At 59.4% G+C, this 23,950-nt stretch overlaps 1 protein-coding gene across 1 annotated transcript in view; it reads right to left on the bottom strand.

The window, feature by feature from the left end:
• CACNA2D2 (calcium voltage-gated channel auxiliary subunit alpha2delta 2) overlaps positions 1–23,950 on the bottom strand; it is a 197,674-nt gene that overhangs the window by 22,744 nt on the left and 150,980 nt on the right. The window contains 3 exon segments of the mRNA XM_068409717.1: positions 2,632–2,770; positions 10,393–10,437; positions 21,384–21,443. Coding sequence (XP_068265818.1) covers positions 2,632–2,770; positions 10,393–10,437; positions 21,384–21,443 — 244 coding nt within the window.

The raw sequence follows: 23,950 nt of genomic DNA, 5'->3' as shown, positions 1-23,950 counted from the left end.
GCGCCGTGCCCACACAGAGCGCTGTTATCGGGGCACTTGGGATGACTTCTCGTCTGGCTCTGTCACAGGACATGTTTTTTCCCCAGGAGAAGGGGACACGAGGACGCTGCCAGGCTCCTGCCTGCTGGGAGCAGCCCCAGGCAGTGCCGCTGGCCCTGGCCGGGCACTGTGCTGGGCACCGACATGTCCCTAACAGCCCCCTGCACCCCCAGCCCCTCGGGGCCCAGCAGCCACACCAGGCTTGTGCCAGACGCAGACCCTGTACCCTCCCTGCGCACAAACACAGCCCTTATACCATCCCTGAGCATAAATGCAGCTCCTACACCATCCCCGTGCACGACTGTAGCCCCCATACCATCCCTAGGAACAAACACAGCCCCTATACCATCCCTGTTCACAAATGTAGCCCTGTATCCTCCCTGCACACAAACACAGCCCCTATACCTTCCCTGTGCATGAATGTAGCCCCCATATCATACCTGTGAATAAACACAGCCCCTATAGCATCCCTGCAAACAAAAGCAGCCCCCATATCATACCCATGAACATACACAGCCCCTATACCATGCCTGCACATGAACGCCTTACCCTACGCTCTCCTCATGCACAGAGCGAGGAGCTCTTGCCCATCGGATGGGAAGCTGTGCCCATGGTCGGAACGGCTCCTGTCCCCCTCGGTTGTGGCCAGAGCTGCCAGCCCCCCTGGTGACAACCCCTGTCCTCGTCCCCATCTCATCCCTGTGCTCACGAGGGTGAGCCCAGCCCCGCCCTGCCAGCGAGTGATTGTGGATTTAATTAAAAATGGCACAGTAAATAAAACACATATAGGATGTAATTTGTGTGTGCAGCCAGGGGTGACGGCGGAGGGCGTCCCCGCCGTGGTTTAATTAGCGTGCCAGGCAGCGATAGTGCCTCTGCGCCGGGTCCCACAGGGCGATGCTCCCTGCCCGCGGCTCTGCGGGGACTGGCCATGCTCACCGGTGTCCCCAGCAGGAGAGGGCACCCCGAACCTGCCCCCTGTGCCGCAGCGGCTGAGCCCCCTGCCCTGCACCTGGGCTTTTCGGAGCACACCGGTGTGGCTGGGCACGGTCTGATCCCTATGCCCACGCATCGCTGTGCCCGCGGCTGCAGCCCCTTTCTCCCCCTGGGACCCCCCACCGCCCCGTCCCCTCTCCAGCTTCCCTCTTTGAGCAGCTGCGAGTCCCTGGAGCCTGTTAATCTCCCGTTTGCTCCCGTCCCACGGCCGAGCAGGGTGATTTATGTGGCCGTGGCAGGGCATCAGCCACGGCGTCGGCTGGAGAGCAGGGGTGAGGAGTAATGAATATTTCATTCTGCACAGCCCACCCCGCCCGCCTGCCCTCGCTCGCGTGATGTGCTTCATTAGCTGCCTGCCCTGCGCTAGCTGGGTAATAAAACTAATTGCAAATTTCTAATCCACTGCTGCTGCCGTGGTGAAATCGTTGCACTGATGTGGCTCTGCGCACGGCCGTGCCGGTAACGAGCCCACGTCCCGGGAAAGCGCCGCGTGGGGCAGGGACGTGAGCTCGGCCCCTGTCACCACCGTGACCACCTGGGAGCCCTCAGCAAGTGCCACCGAAACAAGGGGGTGTGGGGACGTGGTGCCCTCGGCGGTGTGGGGAGATGAGGGGTCCCCCCCCACAGCAGGGGCTGGGCGCAGGATGCGGCCCGCGGGGGCTGGAGGACGATGTCCGGCTGGGAGTGGTCCCCAGCTCGGTGCAGAGCTGCCACTAGAGGGAAATGGAGACCGGCTGTCACCATGTGCCACCGCGGCAGGGCGAGGCATGAGAGCGCTCTGGAAGCTCAGAGACTGTGTCACCTCCCGGCAGGGACCAAAGGCTGGTGTGACACGTCCTGTCCCACCCGCCCGTCCATCCATCCGCCCGTCCATCCGTCCCCCCTGCCCGCTCCCGGGCTGGCCCACCGACCCGGGCCCCCTTTCCGGAGCAGCCCGTCCCCTCAGGCAGCCGCAGGGGCAGGGCCATGGGGTGACACCCCTTGCACACTCCCGGCACCCCCCTGTCCTGCGCTCGCCCTCGCTGCCTTCCTGCAGGATTTCAGCAGCTCTTCCTCCCTGTTCACCACCTCAGCAGCCCGCAGCCAGGGAGGAAGCAGACCTGCTTCGCTCGCTCTCACCGCTCAGCCCCGTCTTGCTCCCTCCTGCGAGCTGGAGCTGCCGCCTCTGCAATTGCTCCTGCTCCTCCGTCCCTCTGATTGTCTCCAGCGCCCGCTTTGAACCTCCTTGAGCTCTGCTGAGCTCTTCCACAACAGGATCACAGCCGTGTGGGCACAGCCGAGCTTTACCCTGTGCCACAATTACCATTTCTCCTTTGCTCTCCATCCCTTCTTAATAACCCCTCACCCCCGGTTTGCCTCTTTGGCCCGTGCTGGGCTTTTGAGGGTCCCTGGGGAGGGACAAAGCCCTGACATGGTGACTTTGTCTCTTCTCAGTGCCCACCTGGCTGGGATCCAGCCTGTCCCAGCACTGAGACCCAGCCAGGGCACCCCGGGGTGACGGTCCCCAGGGCTGTAGCACCCCGAGCAGGAGAGATGAGGGCTGAGCCCAGCCTGGCAGCGCAAAGAGGAGCAGAGCGGGTGAGGAGGGGCACTCACAGCCTTTGTAGATGTCCGTGGGGATCTGCACGGCAGCGTACGAATAGTTAACCTTGGTCTTGAAGTTGGTGTCATCGGTGAACTCCAGCTTCAAGGAGTTGGACTTCTCCCTCTCGATCTCTTCTCCATCAGGATCGTCCTGGGGAAGGAGCAGAGCATAGGGGGTCACCCGGGGGTGCCAGCCCCGGACACACACTGGGAACACTGCTGCCCAAAGCCCATCACCAAACATCCCCCACGGAGACCGGCAGTGTTGGCTCTCGTGCCGGGTTTGGCTGCAGCCCGTGCCGGCGGCACAGGGGAGCGGGTGTGCATGGAGGCGAGCTCCGGTTACCCCTGTCTCGCTGGCTTCGGTAGCAAGGCAGGTATTAAATCAGACAAAAAAAAACAAACCAAAAAAAAAGCCTTGAAAATCAATTAGCAGCAAAAGGCAACTATCAAAGAACAAATTAAAACGGAGTGCAGCTCAGCGCTCTGTCAATAAGCAATGCAAACAATATTTAATTATGGTGGAGAGATGGCGAATTCCCCACTGCCCGTGCTGGAGCGCGCTCCCTCGCCTGCCCAGCCCTCCGCTCCCTTCCCAGGGCTCTGCTGCCATACGGCACGGGGCAACACCCCTTGGGCCAGGCAGCCAGGGCTGAGCCGGGCAAGGGGACCGGGTGGGAGCCGAGGCACAGGGGCACGCGGGGAAGCGGGAGAAAGGGGGTGGCTTTGCTGGAGACCTGGGGAAATCGCCTTCGCCATCCTGCCGTGAGCAAAGAAACCTGGGAGAGGTGCTGGCTCCAGGCTGCCGTGTCCCTGCCATGAGCACCCGCGGCCGGGGGAAGGCTGTTGCAGCTGGCTGTGAGATGCTCAGGGCAGGAAGGAGGAGGAGGATGCTGCAGGTTCTTCCCTCTGTGCCCCCAAGAGCTACATCCCTGATGAAGAGGGGCCGAGAGCAGGGCTGCCTGCCCCATCCATGGGCAGGGACAGGTGACACAGGGGTATGGACATGCCAAGCCCAAGCCGTGGAAGCGAAAGGGGTGGGGGGTGCAGGAGAGCAGGATCTGGCCGCTGAGCTGTCTGATGAGGGAGCAAACGCCCCTTGAGCAGCAGCTCAGCACCTCTCCCTTTGTGCCTCCTCCGGAGCAGAGTGCCTCTCTCACAGCCCTGTAAGGCCGTCTGATTGCGGCAGCAGGGATCAGCCCCAAAGAAACAACAGTGGACGTGACTGGAAGCGTGAGCAGCTCCAGGCAGGGCTCGGGGCTTGTGTGGTGCCGTGCCAGGGACGGCTGCCCGTATGGACACCCCGTGCCGTCCCATGGCAAAGCACCCTGCACCAGCAGGGCCGAGGGGTAGGGAACGGCCCCATCCTGCTGTCCTTGAAGGCCCCATGCAAGCAGCTCTCCCACCGGCTGGGCTCCTCTCAACAAAACCCAGGGACAAGAGATCTGAATGACCCATGGGAAAAAGCCATACATTTAAAGGAAACGGATGTGTTTGGTAAATAAACTACAAAGCTCCTTTAAAACCCTCCCCGCTCCCCCTCCACAGATGATGCGAAGAGATGCCACCGCCCCTGCGCCAGCCCCGGCCAGCCACCGAGGCAGTGACATTCCCCTGACATTGCGAGGGGTGGCCAAGCCATTCGCCACAGCTCGGGACAGTAACAGGATTGATACGCGCGGGCTGGGCTTTAACTCCAGCCGACGGACTGCGAGTGTGACCACGCTGCTGAGCCGACCCTGGCGCGGGGGCACCCAGAAAGGTGCTGAACTCGACTGAACTACAGCCGCAGCAGCCAAGCAGGGACTGTCCTCACCTCCCCTGTGCCACAACCGTCAAGACTGAAATCCAGATTATACTCTCAATTTCACGTAAATCCAGAGAAAAGGCACCAAACCGACTGCCGGACCCCTGCAAAGCCGCGATGCCGCAGCAGAGCCGGCAGCCTGGCCGCGTGCTGGGCCACGGGCTATCCCAAGAGAGGATCTGGCCCCAAACCTGCCATTAACGTGGGGCACAGGTCCCTGGGGAGAGCGTTGCACACACAATCATTTGTCCCCACCAACCCCTCCGAGCACCAGATGGTGATTTAGAAGCGCCTGCCGAACACAGGCTTTAGATGGGATAAAGCCGTGGTCCCGAGGGCGCCTGCAAACTCTGCTTTCACACTAAAACCATGTGTTTCCCGAGCCCAGCAAAGTCCTGGCGACACCTCCCCGTCCTTCCCCATCTCAAATCATCAGGGCACCCTGCCGGGGTCCAGCGCATCCACCACCCCCACAAAAATCCAGCCCTCCCTCTTCCCCCCACGCTGGCATGGTTATTCCCCACTTCACCAGAGCCGGAGCTGCCGTGTGTCATTACTGCTCCTCTGTTTATCGCTATTCTGTTATACCCCCACCTCGGAGGGGCTAATTTGTATGCTGCCAGGTTGGGCGCTGTCTGGCTGCTCTCGCTCATGGAGCTGTAACGAGGCACATGTACAGATCCCACAGACAAATACACGGCTGGCTGTACGTAGGGCACGTCACGCATCACTGACACCTGCACGGCAAACGGACCCACGGGAAGAGCTGATGTTACCCAGCTACGTTTATCCTTTATCCATAAATCTCCCAACCTCAACCAAGTTATTCCTGTTTAAGCCAGGCTGAATTTGGCCCCTGGAATGGGGTCATTTCCACATGGATGAAGGCAGGCACAGCTGTCACCAGCCCAGGCAGGGACGGGAGCATCTCAGTGCAAGGGTGGAGCTACAAGGAGCCACCTCAGGAAGGCTGGAGGAAGAAATTCTGCATTAAATTTATATTAGAGCAAAGAAGAATATGATTGAAGTTCTCCTGGATTTACACCGGTTTAACTGCAAGCATCTTGGCAGGCCCCCAGCCAAATTTCGCAGCATTTCTCATCATCACATTTCAAAAGAACTTCGAAACATCTATTTTATGTCTCATCTGTTACAATATGTACAACGTCACATAAACAGACACCGCAGTTGGAATACATTATTTGCTACACACCATTAGAAGTTGACTCTACGGTGATGTATCAATATTATCCGTATTTATTGCTTCAGCAAGAAGTCGTTGCGCACAGAGAGCTTGTGCCATCTCCAGTGCTTTAGCAGCCAGTCACAACGCTGAGAGCAGCCCTGAGGAGGAGGACTTGGGGGTGATGGTGGATGAAAAGCTGGACACGACCTGGCAACGTGTGCTCCCAGCCCAGAAGGCCAACCATACCCTGGGCTGCACCCCCAGCAGCGTGGGCAGCAGGGCGAGGGAGGGGATTCTGCCCCTCTGCTCCGCTCTTGTGAGACCCGCCCCACCCCCGCCCCTGCAGTGCTTTACAGCCCGCAGCATGGGGACTGGGGCAATGCACACAGGTACCTGCGGGGAGCCAAGCTTCCCCAGATGGAACAGCTGGTGAGAAATACCCAGAGGTCGGCACTTCTTGCAGGTTTTATCAGTTTTACCTTGATTTTACTGCTGGTGATTCCCCTTCCTTGCACTCCTGATGGATGGGGAAAAAACCCAGAGATATCCCAACACCCAGTGAGCACCAGTGGCACCACTCAAAAGCTTTGCTGGAGGCTGCCACGCTCTCAGCAAGTACCTGCCCTCTGTCACGTCCAGATGGGTGCTGGCTGAGGAGAGCCATGCTGCCCATGGGCACAAGCACTAGCAGGGGGGTCCCCACCGGTGCTGGGGTTTGGAGCTGCGGATGGAGCCAGGGATGTGACCCGGCGCAGCAGCGATGCCTTGGCCAGGCAGCTCCCACGGATGCAGACACCCCCGTTCATCGCTCATCTCCATGGGAACGAGCCATCACAGCTAATGACGGCTGCTTAAATGGCAGCAGCGGTGAGGAACGGAGGGCTGATGCGGCCATCGGCCGCCCCGGGATGGCGGCTGGGGTTCAGCCTTCCCCGCGGTGCTCCTCCGGGTACCCCTGCACAGCGCAGCTCCTGTGAGTCGCAGCACTCCGACAGCGTCCCTGCATCCCACGTCCTGCCCCTCGCACACCCGGTCGATATCGCACCGAGATACCAACACATCCTTTTAGATTTCCCAGGGAGACGTTCAGCCTGGAAAAGCCAGCGAAATATTCATAATCAACACGCCGTGATTACTGCTAATAATGGATATAAATGCCAGCCTCTGGCATGTGGCTGAGAAACTCCAGGCCTGTGCAAAAGGCCCTTCTCGTCCTTAAATATCTCAGCTTTTCCTGAAATGCGGCAATTTAATGTCAGGGAGGGAGACGGTGTGTTCTCCAGCCACGTTCCTGCTTTTATAGCAGCCCAGGTTATAAATAACAATCAGCCTCTCCCGCCAGCCCGCTCCCCTATCCCCCTTCGCTTTTTTTAATCTTTGCCAAAGGTACTGTTTAGAGATCTTTCAAGATCGTTTATTTTTAAATTACCAGCCAGAGGAGAGAAGAAGGGGAAAAAAGAAAAAAAAAAGAAAAAAGGCAAAAGAAAAAAAACTTCTGGGGCTGATAGCTTATCGGGAGGAAATCCAAATGTCACGTTAGTTGAGAAAGTTGGAAGATTAAATTTTCCAACATCCTTCATCCGCTGCTGACATTTAGGGGCTTTTTTTTCCCTCCTCCCTCTCCTCGCTGCATGTACGGAGCGGGGTGAGCAGGAGCGCGCAGCCCTGCCCACTGCCGGCACCAGCACCGGCGCCGCGCTCTCCCCGGCAGCCCGGGGTGCTGAGCCCGGCGCTCAGCCTCCCACCGCCAGCCCTTTCACTCTCAGCCCTCCCCAGGGGCCTCGAGCAGGTGGGTGGGTGCCGGAGGGCTGACCCTGGGGCGAGGAGTACCTACACCCTGGGGTGAGGAGTACCTGTTGGGTTTGGAGGGGGACAAAATGACAGGATCCCACTTCTCCTCACTGCATCAGCCCTGCGTCCTGCAGAGAGGCCGGGGACAAGGACCAGGGCTCGCACAGACGTCCCTGGGGGTGGATGCCAGGTCCCGTATTGCCATGGGGTACATCTCTCCAGCCACGGGAGGAGCAGTCACAGCAAAACCTCTCACCCGCCACTTTCCAGCCTGGGAACCAACAGCTCCCGGCTGATGCGAAGCACAAGATGAAGCCCCTAACGTGGTCCTCCAGCCGGGACCTGGGCATGGCTCCATCAGCTCCCACCAGCGAACAGCACATCCCAGGGGATTTTGGCTTCAGTTGTGATTTAAGCACTGTCCCCTGCCATAAATGCAGTACTAAAGATAGAAAATCACTTTATTTCTGTGTCGTTCTGCCTGTGATACCCAACCGGGAGCGTCTCCTGATCCGAACACTTCTCCACGGATAAACCCCACAGCCCTTGCTAGCAGGGAAAGGTGAAAACTCTGCTTCTGCAAACATTTTGAGAGCCTTGGGGACCCCCAGGAAAATTTTCTGATGTTCTCATTTGTTAAAAACCACTTGGAAATCCAAAATCTGTTTTGGAAGATAGTGGAGCTGAGGTGCAAGCAAAATTAATAGGAAGCTCATTTCTTTCTTGCTGTATTTAAAGCCGGCATAAGGCTTGTGAATAAGCCCCAGTTATGTTGAATAAGCATTGTCCATCAGAACTAACTCCATTTCAGCTAGATCCTGCTCAATTTAAATATAAAAAGTGAAGCTAAATAAAGAAAAGATGGAAGAGCACTATTTAGTTCCATTCAGACTTTCTGGTATCATCTCCCTCCTTTTTTATTTCAGCATGACCTTCTTTTCTCTCCATTATTTTTGCTGGAATTAAATTTGCTGGGATCTCACCGGCAAGCAGCAACAGCATCGGTGGGGAAGTGCCCTCCCTGCCGAACCCACAAACCTCGACAATAGGACACCCCCAATTTCGCTTGATAACTCCCCAGAGGAGGACTGAAGTCGGTGTGGCCGATGAGGGATTTTTAGGGCTGTTCCTCCCCGATGACGTGTCACCTCCCTTGGGGAAGGGCCAGGGACCGGGGTGCTGAGCCCTGTGGTCCCCGAGGACACCGTGCCACACTGCGGTGCGCGGTTTCTCCCTGGTACCACGAGTGCCAGGAGGGCTCAGCGGGCACAGCTCCGAGGTCGAGGTGCCTCCTATGTCCTAGTCCTGCCTAACGTGACCGGGGACGCTCTCCTCCTTGCAGAGATGGTTAATCCCAAAGCTGACAGCCACATGCTGCCAGCTCGGATCGCCACTGCTGACACCAGACGGGTGTGGGCTGGGATCGGTCAGGGTAACACCGGGTACGGGGACGTCCAGCTCCCCTGTCCCCTGCCCCGTGGCTGTGATGGGAAAAGCCCTGACCAGCCTGATGGATGCATCACTCCTTCTCCTCGGCCCCCTGGGCAGGGAGCTGCCCTGCTCCGGGCTATCTCCTCCAGCCTCAGCCGCCAGCCAGTTTTTCCTCTGCTTCTATCCAAAATCCGCTTTAATGCATTTTAAGCCCATTAGCTCTGTCCTCTCTGGAGTGGCCATGGAGAGCAGGGTCCTCCCCTCCCTCCTTCAGCAGCTTCCCACAGGCTGGGGAGGGACAGGAGATGTCCCCTGCTCCGACTGAGTGGGACCCTGAGCAGGAAGACCTGCTCGGGAAAGCAAGCGCCCTCCCCTTCGGTCACAGCAGCTGCCCGGCCTCTCCCCTCCACCTACCACTCTCTCCATGGCTTCCCCTGCCAAGGAGCCCTCCTGCTGTCACCGCCTGGGGACAACGGCACCGGTGGTCTGACAGTAACTCTGCTTTGCAGGCATCCATCCTCTGCTCCAGCCTGCGCCGGCTCTGCTCTGGGGCATCACCCAAGGCGGGGGGAGAGGAGAGCTGGAGCTCGGTGCAAGGTGCATCGCCTGAGCTGGTGGGACCCCATCAAGCCTGGGTCCTCCCCTCCCTTCTGCACAGGGCCTTCTGAAGGCTCGCAGGGTCACCTGAGCGTTATTTATGAATGAGGCCACATGGTTTGTAAGTGATTTGCTGCCAACGCCACGTGCTGCCACTCCTCCCGTCCCGCTGCGGTACCGTCCCCCGATGGCACATCTGCTGCCGGCTCTGCCTCGGGGCAAGGACGGGTCCCTGGACACCGGCGCTGGCTGGGGCTGTCCCCAAGCCCCCACCCCGCTCTGCCCGCGGCTCCCGGACAGCTCCTAGGACACCATGACGCAGCCACTCCCCAGCGGCCCTGCCCGAGAGCCTCACCGACCCGGCGAGCCCCGATTTCAGAAGGATCCCACAGCACAATGTAGGAGCTGGTGACCGTCACCTGCCAGCACAGCGGGGTGTGGTGGGGCAGCAGCCATTGCCGGTGCAGCACCCTGTGCCCACGGCGTGGCACCTGAGTGCCGTCACTGTCACCGCGGAGGAGCTGGCAAATGCCAGGTCCCTCGGGAGCGCCGGGAGAGCGGAGCCGTCGGGTCTGTGTTTAAAGCACTGATTGCCAGAAATCACAGGACGGCTGAGCCGGGAGCGGGGCAGAGAATTAGATTCAGTCTCTAATTAAAGGTTTGCTCTTCATTTGAATTTCAGATGCCGGCTTTAATTTTAGAAACCTTTGCAGGCAGTGGAGCGACCTGCCCACCTGCCTGCTACAGGGCCCGGCGCCGGCGGACAGATGCCACCGTGGCTCAGGTCGGAGGGACACGGCTGTGACCCAGCACTTGCTGCCCACCGCAGAGGCTTGCTGTGCCGGCTGTAAGGAATGCTGTGCCATACCCCCCGGTACGGTGCTGGGACAGCCCCGGCAAGGGGCTCAGTGCCGGGCCGGCGTGGTGCCCGTGCCCACGGTGCCGCAGGGACGGTACTCACGTATTCAGTGTCGGCCTTGGAGTCGTAGTACTCAATGTCCTCCTCCTGCAGAGAAAAGGGAGAGCTGAGTTAGTGCCAGGCAGGGACGGGCATGGCAGAGGGGTCCTTCCTCCTTACTCATCCCCTCGGCACCGCTGTCATGCTGCTGGCATGCCACCACATCACTGGGGACCAAACCCTGCCCACCCCACGCTGTCCTTGGGACACGATCGGGACCCCACATCCCCCTCGTCCGCCCTCCAAGGATCGGCCATTGCCTGTCGTGCTGCCCTCTGCTCATGGCAGCCGCAAAGCCGCAGCAGTGTGGGGCCATGCACAGCCTCCGCCACGGCCAAACAGCCCTGCGACGGTGCCACCGGCGTGACCGCGGCCTCTGTGCTACCACCAGGTGTGAGGCCACGTCACTTCCCTGTGCCCGGGATGCTTCGGTCCTGTTGCAGGCATCAGGAGCTGCAGCAGGGCCGGGCACAGGCGGTGTGGCAGGCAGCGGCCCTGCAGCTGGCAAAACTCCCCTCCCCGCACGGCAGAAACAGGGGGAAGAGCGTCCTCGCTCCCATGGAGAATGCACGTCGTTAATTTGGGGTATTTAGAGCCTAGTTAGGCAGAAAGGTCTGCTCGGGTTCCTCCTCCCTGCGCACTAGGACGCGAGGCAGCTGATAAAACTCCTAAAGAGGCAATTCAGAGAGCAGCAGTGCTGTCACACCAGCGCTCCGTGTGCCGTGAGAAGGGGTAATTAAAGGGCACTCGGAGACTCTTCCCTGCGTGCCGGGACACCAGCGTGATGCAGGCACACCGGCAGCCGGCACGGCACTGACTGTCTGCCGCTCCATCAGCCTCCGCGCACACCAGCCTCCCTCCTGCCCACCAGCCTCCCTCCCGCACACACCGGCAGCGCTTTGGGATGATTATTGCTGTTATTATTTAATGAGGAAAGCGATCTGTGCCCAGAACAGAAACCCAGCCAAAACCTTAACAGCACCGACTGCATCCCCGTCCTTCCTGCTCCTGATCTGCTGCTGCCCCTGCAGCACCCAGGCCGGCCACAGGCTCTCATGCTGGTGGCACCGTGACGCCCAGCCCAGCCTGGCCACAGGCTCATGCTGGTGGCACCGTGACGCCCAGCCTGGCCACGGGCTTGTGCCAGGGAAAGGGACAGGCAGGTCCGAGCAGCTCACCAGGCAGCCGGCACCACCCACTCCACCATCCAAGCCCCACCGGGAGCTGGCAGTCACTAGCCCTTCGCTGGCCTTATCCTCTAGCCACGACCCCACGCTTTGCTGCTGCTTCTCCAGGCTGCTCAGACACCAGATCACCAAGAGGTAGGAAAGCCCCTGGAGCAGGGTTGCTGTTCTCTCAGGGGCAGAGGTGGCAGGGGGACCCCGGCTGGCTGATGTCCCCCCGGGGATGGGGATGGCAAAGGGCAGTTTCAGCATCCTCCTGGGCAGAGGGGCCGGTCGCTCCCGTGGGCTCTGCAACTCGAATCATGGCGATAAGAGAACACTGAGGGGGGGAAGAGAGAAAAAAAATCGACGCAGTATCTTCCATTTTCTGCTATTAAAAAGCCTAGTCATTAAGGGAATGTACTTATTAATTATCTGTGATTTGTTATGAAATGCTGAGGGGTTTACAACAACAACAAAAGGGAAAAAAAGAATTAATTTCTCTTCAGATGCCCTCCCCGCACCGCTCCCGGCCCCACACACGTCCCTGCCCCTTGCCGGCGCTGCCGTCTCCCCGGGTCCGCGGCCATCTGCACCTCCTCATTAAAGGAACCCCCAGGAGACCCGTAACACAAACGAGCTAATTTCATGTTTAATGATCTTTAATCAGAAGTGAGTGTGACTAACAACAGCCATCCAGAAGGTGCTTTGTTACTCACTTTATCTTCTATTGCCTCCCCCGAAAAGCTCGAACACCCTCCGACACGTGGTGACCCCGCTCCTGCAGTGGGCAGAGGGTGCGAGATGGTGCTCGGGGAGGAGAGCCAGTCCGTGGCCCTGCCTTCGCCCGCTCCAGTGCTCCCACGGCACGGCACAGTACGGCACAGCACAGCACGGCATGGCACGGGGAGCAGACCTCCTGGAAGAACGTCTCTCCCACCCCTTTCCCTAGGGATCCCAGAGCCCTTGCCATGCACTTTTTCAAGCCCTGACGACCCCAGGAGCAGCTGGGTGAGATCCCGGCCCCACTCCATGCCGCAGCTGTGGTTTGCACGTGTGGGACAGCCAGTGTCACCCTGGCCCTGTGACATGCCCCGATGCCAGGCTCTGCTCTCCTTGCCACAACCCCCCTGATGCTGGGGGCGGTTCATGGGGTGTAAGGGAGCCGACGGAGGTGGCAGCGCATCCGTGTCCTCGGCACCCAGAGGCCAGTGGGAATTTATTCCAGGAAGGAGGCACAGAGCCCTCGGAGATGCTCTAGAGAGGTGCCACGGGTCTCCCGAGAGGCAACACAGGGTCCTACAATTTCCTCTCCCTAATATTTGTGTTTTAAACCCCACCCGCCTGCTTCACGTAATCCTCTCTTCCTCCTCCTCCAGTCCACGTTAAACCCAGCACCCGGCCTGTGTAAATACCACTGATATTTCTAGAGCCTTTCAGAACAAATACCAATAAAGAAAACAAGAGGGTGAAGATGTTGAGGGATTTCAGGGCAAAACATTGTCCCCCTCTCTTGCGAACGAGCCTGCGAGAAGCACTCGCCGGTTCGCGCCGGAGGGGAGGCAGATGCTGGGTACCTGCTCCTCGATGACGTGTGAACCGCTGATCGTTTCCTCACACTGTTAATTGCCAAACGGCGCCTGCGGAACGGCACTGCAAGCGTTGTGCCGCTCGGGATAAGCACGGGGTTATTCCTGTCTCCTAAACCCCCAGCGCAGGTTAAGGGGAAACGATTCTGGGAGTTCAGCACAATCACAGGGTAATCTGCAAACGCCGCTGAAGCCATCGCCCAGGCTTCTCCGGCAAAGCCACCGAGCAACCACCATGCCTGCACCAAACCCTTGTGCTTCCGTGTCACCGGGTGGCCCCTGGCCAGGGCTTGGCCCAGGTGGGACCTCCTGGATGGGGCTCCAGGGGTGCTCCACGCCAGAGTCTCCCTGGGGACCTGCTTTTTCCCCCGGAGCCGTCCCTGACAGCCCCACGCTCCAGTCCTGCGCTGATTTTACACTAAAACAACGAGCAAAAAGCTAACGAACAACACCAGGCCGTGAGCTGCTGGAGAGGTGCAAGCCAGCAGCTCAAGGGAGGGCCCTGCTTCGGCGTGGCTGCTCCCTGGCCACGTGCTGGCAGACCAAAGCCCCCCACGAGGAGGGGCACGGGGGTCTCAGGTGGGCGGTGAGAGGCACATCTCCCCGCTACCCCCCACAGCCTTCTCCAAGAGCACTCAAATAGGTCTTTTTTTCACCTAAAACAATTACAGCAACTAAAAATAATGCTAGAAAGGACAGTGCTCTGCCACCTCTCTGCAGCCTGGCGGTGTGAGGACGGAGGGGCAGAGGGGCGCTGGCCCAAACCTCCAAGTCAGCAGTCTAACAAGGTGGCAATCAAACCACGTCACACACGCAGCCGCCACCGCCCTGACAGCGCCTCGGGAGGAGCTGTGCGTGGCACAGCAGCCCCTTGCTCCAGCCCGCCCAGCCCTAGCAGCAGGGATGCAGTAGAGGGGCCGCAGCCTGTTCTCCCCCTATAGCTTTCCCATAAGACCACCCGAGCTGACTAATCCTTCTCCTGCAGGTCTGTTGTCCTCCGCAGGATTGTTCACTGGTGTCTGGTAAGGGTCACCCTGCAGATCGCACGCCCTGGGGACGCTGCAGCTCCTCGGGGCGATGTTGCAGGGAGCTCCCGTGGCACCGCACTGATTTAGGTCCACCTCAGCCCTCCGGCTGCGGGTTTCATTTCTGCAGTCAGGTGACCGCTGCGGGTTTCATTTCTGAAACAGGTGACCGCTGCAGTCAGGAAAACTCTTTCAAGATTTAATTGGCTCGGGACGAGCCAAATCCTGCAGCAGTTTGCCTTCCAGGCAACGAGGAGGAACTCTGAGGGCGGTGGGGAAGACAAGCTGGATCCCAAGCCGGCAGCTGCCCGTCTCCCAGCTACCGGCCGGGGCTGGGCAGGGCCAGCACCCCAGCCCACAGTGTGCCAATGTGGGGACAAGCCAGGTGCCGGGGATCTGAGCCTGCTCTGACCCGTGGGCAATTCAGCAGGTGGGAGAGCAAGCGGGAGCCGGCGTGCCCACCAGCGCTGGCCGCTCTGCCCACGAGCCGGTCTGTCCTCCGCCATCAGCACTTAGAACGGGCAGGGAATGTTTAGGGAGTTCTCCATGTCCCTGAACCATTAAGCACACATAAATAGCAACAGATTTTGCTTATAGTTGCACCTGGCAGCGTGTCACACAGTTCCTGCAGCTCCCACCGTGCCCACAGCCTCGTGCCCACATTAAGGCTGGGTGGCAGCAGGGGATGAGCAGGGGGACACAGCGCGCTCCCACCGCAGCATCGCCCCTGCCAAGCCGGCCCGTGTCAGGAGGAGCGGGATGGGACCAGCCGATGGCCATGCCTGGGGACGGGTCCGTGCCAGTCAGATTGTCCCTGCTGGTGCCTGGGGCTGGAGGGCCCAGCCAGGCGAGGGCTCAGCCCAAGGTCTCCCAGCCCTGCCAGGGGCACAGCAGCCTTCTCGGGCAGCGGCTGTGGAACAAGGCAAAGAAGGTGTTTGTGCAACAGCTGCCACTGAACAGTGTGAGGGCCACAGCCAGCACCAGCCTCCCAGAGGAACCGGATGAATTGCTGGGTGCAATTCCTTCCTGCAATCACAGCCACGCCTGGCTCTGGGCACCACGACGAATGCCAGCAGCGGCTGGTAGGGGCCGAACCCTTTATTGCCACTGGGCTAGAGCTGTCCCAGTCATACGCGTCATGATGATCCTTCCCCAGTCCCCCAGAAGAGGAAAATATTCATGGTTAGCCCCAGCCACTACGGGCTGTCGGATGGAGCCAGGGCCGGTCCGGTGGGGACCATGCCCCTCCTGCATCGCCACGCCAGCCCCCTTGCATCCTCCCCAGCGGCGGAGGCCGTATGCATTACCAAAGACAGGTGGAAACAGTCATCATAATCTGCCTTGGCATCTTTTTTTTTTAAAAGCAATTTCCTCCCTCTGCCTCTCTGACAGAGCTGGGAAAATACTTAAGTGACCCGTCAACAGTTTTTTCATCTCCCTGAGAAGATGTTTTATCTGATCACGCCTCACCGGCTATTCTTCTTTACACGGCATCTCCCGCCTGCTCCCGCTCCTTCGACGCTGCCTCGAACGAGATGTGGCTGCCTCTCCCCTCCGCTGCACCCAGGCACGCAGGGATGCCAGCACGGGATGGGATGGCAGCACCTGCACCAAACCATCGCACCCACGGGACCACCACGGGTGGCCCGGCCGTCTCGCGAAGCGGGGGGCGAGCGGATCCCCCTTGAGCCCCGTCCTCAGCTTTTAAGAGGGAACGGCACCAACATGGGGTTTTTGTGAATGATTTTCTTGTTCTGCTTTTCGGCCAGAACGGCTCTACAGCAAGGTTGGTGCTTTAACACAGTAATTCTCCAAGCATAATGAAAGCTGACATTATATCAAACGCAATAAAGACTCTCAGTTGATGGAGATCATTCCTGAACACACAAACCCATTAAACTGAAAAAAAAAATATCAATTCTACACACTCGCCAGCCAAAAGAAAATGTGATTTGTTATCTAAAAGGGGGTTATAAACACAGCTTCAATGCACTTTCTGTGCTGTAATGAAAACTGGGTTTGAAATGGCAAGACGACTGCAAATTAGAGTATTTGATTTTATTTTCTAACTTTTTAGGTAAACCTTCTACAAGGGCAAGTACAAGGTTACGGTGACAATCTTTCTGTTCTCGCCCGATAAGTAGGATCTGTAATTAAAGGAGGAGAAAAATGAAAGGGGGGTAAGGAGCTGGCGTTCGCCCTTCTGACGCCGCTTTGAGCACAAAGCCCCGCATCGTGGCGGCAGACCCGCGGGACCGGCGGCCGGCGTCCCTGTGCGGTGTGACACCGCCCCGCTCCCACCGCAGACACGCTGGACGGAGCGGGGCCCCGCGCCCGAGGGATGCCGCATGCAGGGCTGCATGGCCACGGAGGGGCACCCAGCCGTGCCACCGCGTCCCCCCGCTTTATCCCGCACCTCTCCTGGGCAGCCGGAGCGAAATCTCTGTTATTGCTCCTGTCCTTCCCCATTTGGCAAACAGTGATGCCGTTTTTCCCAGAGTTTCGTTTCTGATGGAGCTTGAAATTATCTGGGCTTTGTTATTTGCTTGCGTGTTTGCAGACAGAGGTTGTGGATGGGGGCAGCGGCGTGGGGCTGCCTGCGCTCCCTCTGCCATCTCCGCATTGCCACCGCACCTCAAAACCACCCGTGCTGCGCCCAGCAGCTAAACCCCATCCCCAGCAGCTCCTACATCTGCAGCTCAAGGTACAGCAATTCCTGTTTGTCCAAGGAGGAAGGGCCTGCTGGGCTCTGACCCTTCAAATGCCCCTTTCCTCCTCCGAAAGGTGGGCAGAGGTGGGAGGCAGGGGGCAGTAGGCGGAGGAAGGGGGAAGCTTCCCAGTGTAGCGATGGAAAACGCAGTGAGGAAGAAGAACTGGGAGAAAAACAACAGTAATAAACATTTTATGAAGCAGAAAATGGCTTATAAAGAAGTCAACTTTTAAAGGCGATTTATATAATCCTGCCAAGTGCATATAAACGCAGGGATGGCTCTGTGCAGCGTCACAGTGTCCCTTAAAGGGACAAATAGCTCTGGCCACCCCAGCAGACCGACACGCAGTGATGACGATGCCCTGGAACGCATTTCACGGCTGGTGGCACAGACCACGCCTTTGATGGCATCCCCCGGGTCAGCACGGCCCCTGCTCCCATGCACCGCAGGGCTGCGGGACACCTGAGCCCCTGCTGATGGGGCTGGGAGGGGGCTGAAGGTCTGGAACAGAACCTGAGGCACTGGAAAACCCTGGAGAAAAGTGGAGCATGCGGGTGGACAGGAGCTGGGAGAACACAGAGCTGGCTGGGATGGGCAGCTTGTCAGTGAGGACGGATACAAAGGGTGGCAGCAAAAAACTCAAGAGGACCTTCCAGCGTTTTTATAGGTACCTTCTGCAGGTGTCTCGCCTGAGCAGGGTGGCAAACAGAGGATGGAAACCCGGTAAAGAGCACCGCGGTGTGGGCTGCAGTCCTGGCACCTCCATCTGCCTGCTGGGGACAGCCTGTGTGTGGGCTCAGCACCGCTGCCACGGCTGGGGGATGCGGCTGGGGACATGCAGAGCAGGACAGCCCTGACGTGCCTCGAGGGACAGACCCCCATGGTTCTGTGCAGAGCGGAGCCAGCCTGTCCCGGTGGACCCCCTGCAGAACCCTGGTTGCCAGCCCGGAGGCCAGAAGCTTCTCACTGGGAAAACTGGTTGGCCAGGCCACTGCCGACTGGGAGCTTTTTGTGGTCTGTTCTCGTACCAGTGCCAGGCGGTTGCAGTACCCTGTGGTGGGAGCCCGCCCCATGGCAACGGGACCCCACTCTTGCCTTGCCAGGGCTCCACTGGCCTTCGCCGGTGGGTGAATGTGCATCCCTGGGACCCCCGTTGTGCCGGCAGGGAAGGGCACGGCCTCTCCCTGCCCCAAATCACCGAGGGGGATACAACAGCCCTGCACTGCAGCCTGCCCTGCCGTCCTGTCATCCCTGCCCACTGTGCCACCCCGTGCCACCCAGCTCCGGGGTGAAACGAGACAAAGGGACAACATGAGGTGTGCCCTGGTGCCATTGCATGGGCGACCTCAGGGCTAAGGCTGCTTTCGGCCAAGAAAAGTGCTCCAGTGTGCAGGGGAGCTCTGGGGACATGTGGGGACACGGCCCCAGCTTGGCCCGGCTGGGAGACATGGGGGGCCCAAGGGTGGGCGAGGACAAGGAGAGGCGATGGAGCAGGACAGTGCAGGGCGAGGGGAGAATTTTGGGAAGGGGGGAGCACTTTGCAAAGCCCCCCGAGGTGGGAGGCTGAACTCAGCCCCTTTGGGAAGGCCAGCACGGCCCGTGTGCGGCTGGGAAAGGCAAAAAAATGGGGAGAAAAGAGAACCTTTCCCCACAGAGATGGGTCGTGAGTGATGGCTGGTAGCAGCCTCCCAGCCACGCGGGCTCCTGCTCCTGTTTCATTTTCCCCCCGACTTCCACACCAGCCCAGCTGCAGCGAGGTTTAACGGGGCTGCCATTAGCGCTAACACGGTGCAAACACTCGGCATCTGCCGGCGTGTCTTCGATGGCAATGCAAAGATAACCGCGCTCCCCGCGGCCCGTCACCGCTCCGGCACGAGGGTAGGACGTGTCGCACGGGGAGAGGAGGGGAGAGCTGCGGGCAGAGGGAACAAGCCGCTCACTGGGAAGGGAGGAGAGGAGGAGATGGGGACGCTGCGCTGCCACCTGCCATGCCCGCTGCCTGTGCCAGCACGGGCAACAAGCTGGGCGCAGCAGCAGAGCTGGTGTCACTGGTGCTGGCACGTGGGTCTGACTGATTTATGGATGAGGGACAGCAAAAGGAGGTTCAATGCCAGCAGCGAGAGCCATTTACGCAGCCCTTCTGTCCCTCTGCTCTGCCCGGGAACCAGGGCTGAGGCAGGCAGGGCTGGCACTGGCACAGGCAGGGCTGGCACAGGCAGGGCTGGCACTGGCACAGGCAGGGCTGAGGCAGGCAGGGCTGGCACCGGCACAGGCAGGGCTGAGGCAGGCAGGGCTGGCACCGGCACAGGCAGGGCTGGCACTGGCACAGGCAGGGCTGAGGCAGGCAGAGCTGGCACCGGCACAGGCAGGGCTGGCACAGGCAGGGCTGGCGCAGGCAGGGCTGGCACTGGCGCAGGCAGGGCTGGCGCAGGCAGGGCTGAGGCAGGGCTACCTGCTTCGGGGGAGCAGACGCTCAGCACTCCGGGTGCTGTGCGCAGAGCTGGGCCAGTCCATCAAGTGTCCCAGCCAGGTCTGGGCTGTCCTGATAAAGCTGCGGCGAGCTCTGCGGTGACGCATCGCTGCACATTGTTTCTGGGTGACTCGCTCCTAATTACCTTGATTAAGTGGTTGCAAACAGTGCTATTAAAAATATTTTTTTCTACGAAAGTGGATTTCTGAAAGGTTTGTGCCGTGAATGGCAAAATGAGCCACGAGCTCCCCAGTGCTAGAGCCGTTCCCGTCACGTTTTGTACCCTTCGCAGCGCAAGGCAGCCGGGTCTGGATGGTGAGGGAGCTCCCCAGGCTGCGGAGGGGACCAGGAGCCCCCGCAGCACAGCAGCTGCCTGTCCCTGTAGCCCAGGGGATGAGCAGAAGCACTGAGGACTGCTGCAAAACGCAGGGACCTTGCTCCAGCTCTGCCCGCTCTGCCCGTGCCCTGGCCACAGGGCATCCATCCGCGGGCACCAGCCCAGCACACGGTGCCTGGGGCCACCACGATGCCACCCGGGTGCTCAAGGCCAAGCTTCAGGTGCTGCTCAGGGATCAGCCGCCCTGGGGCTCCTGACCCCAGAGGACACGCAGATCAGGCCAGCACTAGGGATGGAGGTAAGAGCCCATGGGAGATGCCCGTGGCCCTCCCGGCACTGCTCCCGGCTTCCCTCAGGAGCCCTGAGCCCACAGCTGAGGTGCTGGTGAGGCACTGGTGTTGGCATCAGCTTGTGCCCACACCAAACCTCGTTGTCCTCTTAACGTGCCCTCCACCAGCCTCCTGGAAAGAGGTGACAGTAATTCGGCAGCACTCTCATGCAGAGGGGTCTTAGACACCACGGGTGCCAATGACAGCTGGCTGTGGGGCGGGAGGGCCAGCGGGGACACCTCACCTCTCCTTAGCAAGGCTGCTTCTGCTCATGAAAGGAAGGTCCCTGAAAGCTCAGCCCCCCCGGGTGCCTATGGACAGAGCTCCTGCTGGGACGAGAACTGGTCACGAGTACACCCGCCACGCCGGCCACATGGTGAACGGAAGCCAAGCAGCTCGACACCTTGCCTTCTCTTCTGCTCCTCCTGCCTCCTCCTCTCCACGTCAAACCCTGGTGACCACCGCCAATGGCAGGAGGGTCTGCATGAGTGGGATGTCCTCCAGGTCCTCCTCTCCTCTCCTCCCTGAGTGGATCACGGTGGCAGACAGAGAAACACCCCCAAAACCCACCACCAAGGCCCGGCAGTGGGGCTGTCCCCAGGCTGTCCCCTCGGGGACTGCAGGGGCTTCCCTGGGGCTGGGTAGGATCCGGCCTGGCCCAGAGGAAGGTGCTGGGTGGCTCAGGAGTATTTTTTATTGTAGACTGTTTGCACTGGAAGGAAAACAATCTTTCCTTCCTTTTGCGTTACGGCTATAATTTGAGAGCATTTCCAGGCAGAACCCTTCAGGTTCCCGCTGAGCGCTATCACCGCCACAATTACAAAGTCAAATGCAATCATTAAACCCGCATCTTCCCTCTCCAGGCCCAGACTGCTCCTTCCCCAGAAACAGCCATCACAACCACTGGCAGGTGCCATGGACGAACCACCGCTGCTGTCACCCCATGCGAGACCCCGCTCGGCACCAAACCTGCCGGCGATGGCTGTGGTGGGGGTAAGAGTCTCCCCAGCCCCCAAACCCTCAGCGCTGAGCTGCCAGCTCGACCTTCACCTCCTGCCTTCTCCTTACAGCATGTGCAGGCGGAGGCGAGGCTGGAAATGAGCTCAAAATTGCTTCATTTGCTCTCGTTAGCGCGGGCAGGCGGCGGTGCCGGGGCTGCCGGCATGCTGAGCACCACGGCACGGCCAGCAGTAACTTGCCAGGGAGCCAAGAGCGTGGGTGAGGAGGGAAGGAGGAGCCGAGCGATGGGAGCAGGATGGGGCGAGGAGCTGATTCCTGTGCCAGGAGCCATCCCCGAGCCCGGTGCCTCCATGGAGCTCAGTGTCCAGGAGCAAAAGGGGTGAGAGCGGTCAGGGCGCGCAGAGCCTTACCCGGATGTTGTCCTGCCAGTGATGAGCCTTCTGGAACTTCTCTGCCGCGTTGGCGAGTCTCTGCAAAGCAAGAGGGAGAGGAGAAGTGAGCCTGGGGAAAGCGAGAGGAGCTGGGCATGGCCCACGCCAACCCGGGACCGTGGGTGCTGCCCCAGCACCCACCATCCCTCCGTTTTGGGGACGCCCAAACCTCTCTGCCACGCAGGTAGGGTATGGGGCAAGCATGTGGGCAGCGATGCCTGGAGAAGGATGTCCCAGGTACGGACAGCCAGTGTTTCTCTGCTTGCTCCCTCCCTTCCCGGAGCAAGCCAGTGTCTCCAGAAGGATTGCTGCCACTTGACCTCAACCAGGGCTGAGCCATCGCAGCTTGGTGGCTGCTGGCGTTACTGCCAGAGCCGGGCTGGCTCTCGACTGAGAGGAACCAGCCACGAGCCGCAGCAGCTCTGCCTGCAAGTGCTGCCTGCAGCAGGAGGCTCCAGGGCTGAGCTGCCCGGCCAGCTCCCACCCAGGGCTGCGGCAAGCACAACCTCCTCCCACAACCTCTCCCACTACAGCGCATAAGGCTCCAAAGGGGACACGAGGCTCCAAAGGGGACACAAGGCTCCCGGGGAACACACGCTGCAGAGGGCTCTGCTCCAGCCCGGCAGCACCCAGCCCCAGCAGCGTGGCAGGAGCAGGGCACGACAGTGGGTGCTGTATTAAGGGGAGCACAGCAAAGCACAGGTACTCAAAAGCAAGGTGATGAGTGGTGACAGACATCATAAACCCGGCCCTCCCCAGCCGGAGGACGCAGCTTGTTCTTATCAGATGCGAGGAAACGCGTATCCGTCACCACATAATCTCAGCATGCGCTGGTCGAAACTTCTCCTGTTTAATCTTTTCTCTTTTTTTAATCTTGATTTCCAAACCCAAGTGCTTGCTTTCAACGGCCAGCACGCAAGGGGAAGATCAGCTATCAGCTGAGCATTGAAGCAAAATACCTACGGCTCTGGTGGCGGAGAGAAGACAGCGGGAGACAACGCGTGGCTGCGCAGAAAAGCCAAATAATGTTATTTTTGAGGGAAGTTTTGCGGGGGGCTTGTCTGTGTGCAGCCACAGCCCTGCCTCCCTGGAGCCACCTGGAAAAGCTGCAGCCCCAATTCTGCACCTCATTCCCCCAGGGCTTTGTGCTCTGTTTATATATCGAGATGGCTGATTAAAGGCGAGCATTTATTCCGAGTCGCGTTTAAGGCAGCGGTGATGAAATATGCATTTTTCTGTACTTGATGAGAGCGTGTTTGTTTATTACGGGCTGGGGTAAGATTTATGGACATCTTTAACTATTCATCGCCCTGTGCAATGTGCCTGGAGGGCTGCAAATGGTGCAGTAAGGGACGGCTACACCCAGGAACGACACTTCGATGGAAGATATTTTTCCTCTGGAAAATGTCAATTCGTCAAAGTCGATTTGGACACAACTCCAATTTTTCTAAAAAAACAAATCCAGATGTTCTTGTTTGATAAATAGCACGTTGCAGGGCCGGGGGAGCCTGCGGTGGGATGGCACAGCCGTAGCATGGTGCTGTGCCATCCCAGCTGCGGGCGGACACCCCCCCGGGAGCAGTGCCCCAGAGCCTCCCAGCTCCTGCTTCTGCAGCATTTTCCTCGCTGAAGACATTTTGATGACATGATTGAGATGGGGACCAGCAGGAGAGAGGGACCGAGCGGGCAGCCAGCCATCCCCCCTCTGCAACAGGGGATCCTCTGCCCATCTCTGTCCCTGCTGGGGGACATGCTTGGAGCGGTGCCGTGTTGGGGGGCTCTCATGGGAGCAGCCCCATCCCATCCCTGGCTAGTGCTAGAGGGGAGCCCCGGCCAGCCCCTTCCCAGAGACGGGCTGCTGGTGTGAATGGGATGGGCGATCACTGGGTCTGGGATCCTCCAAAACCGTGGCAATGAGGACGGGGCTCCCGAGGGGACTATTTGGGACAGCTTTGCATACAAGCAGGACCTGGAGTTGTGTGTTAGGGCCAGGAAGGTGCTGCTGCTCCAGCAAATACCCCTGGCCACATCTCCCCAGGGAAGGCGATGGGTCTGCCTGGAGCCACACACTGCTGCAGGACGTCCCCATTAATGCCAAATGAGTTCATCATGAATAACGTTACCGTGATCAATACAGGTCAAGGATTATTTCTAATCCTTAATAATGATTAAACCATTATTTTTCAAGTGTTACAGATCAATCAGTCCATCTCACGGTGCGCTGCGTGCAGGGACTGCGAGATGCCCAGGCTGCAGGCAGGTACCAGGGAGCTGGGCAGGGGTCCCGTGCCTGTGCACGGCAGCCACCGAAATCTCCTGGGGGCTTCAGACCTGGCGTTGTCAACTGGGGGGTTCCAACAGCAAGAAAAATGAGAGGAATTGCCAGAAATAAAGCATGGGTGTGAAATACCTGCAGATTTCCAGCAGGCTCTGCTGCAGGGACCGCCCTGGCCGTGGCACTTTAAGGAGCGCGGTTCTTTCCCCAGAAGTCACCGAGGGCTGAGGACAGGAGATTTAGAGGCTGAAAACACCAAATTGAAACGACT

The sequence above is a fragment of the Nyctibius grandis genome, chromosome 10 (assembly GCF_013368605.1).
Source record: "Nyctibius grandis isolate bNycGra1 chromosome 10, bNycGra1.pri, whole genome shotgun sequence".
Lineage (NCBI taxonomy): Eukaryota > Metazoa > Chordata > Aves > Nyctibiiformes > Nyctibiidae > Nyctibius > Nyctibius grandis.
This window is presented reverse-complemented; position numbering and strand designations above follow the sequence as displayed.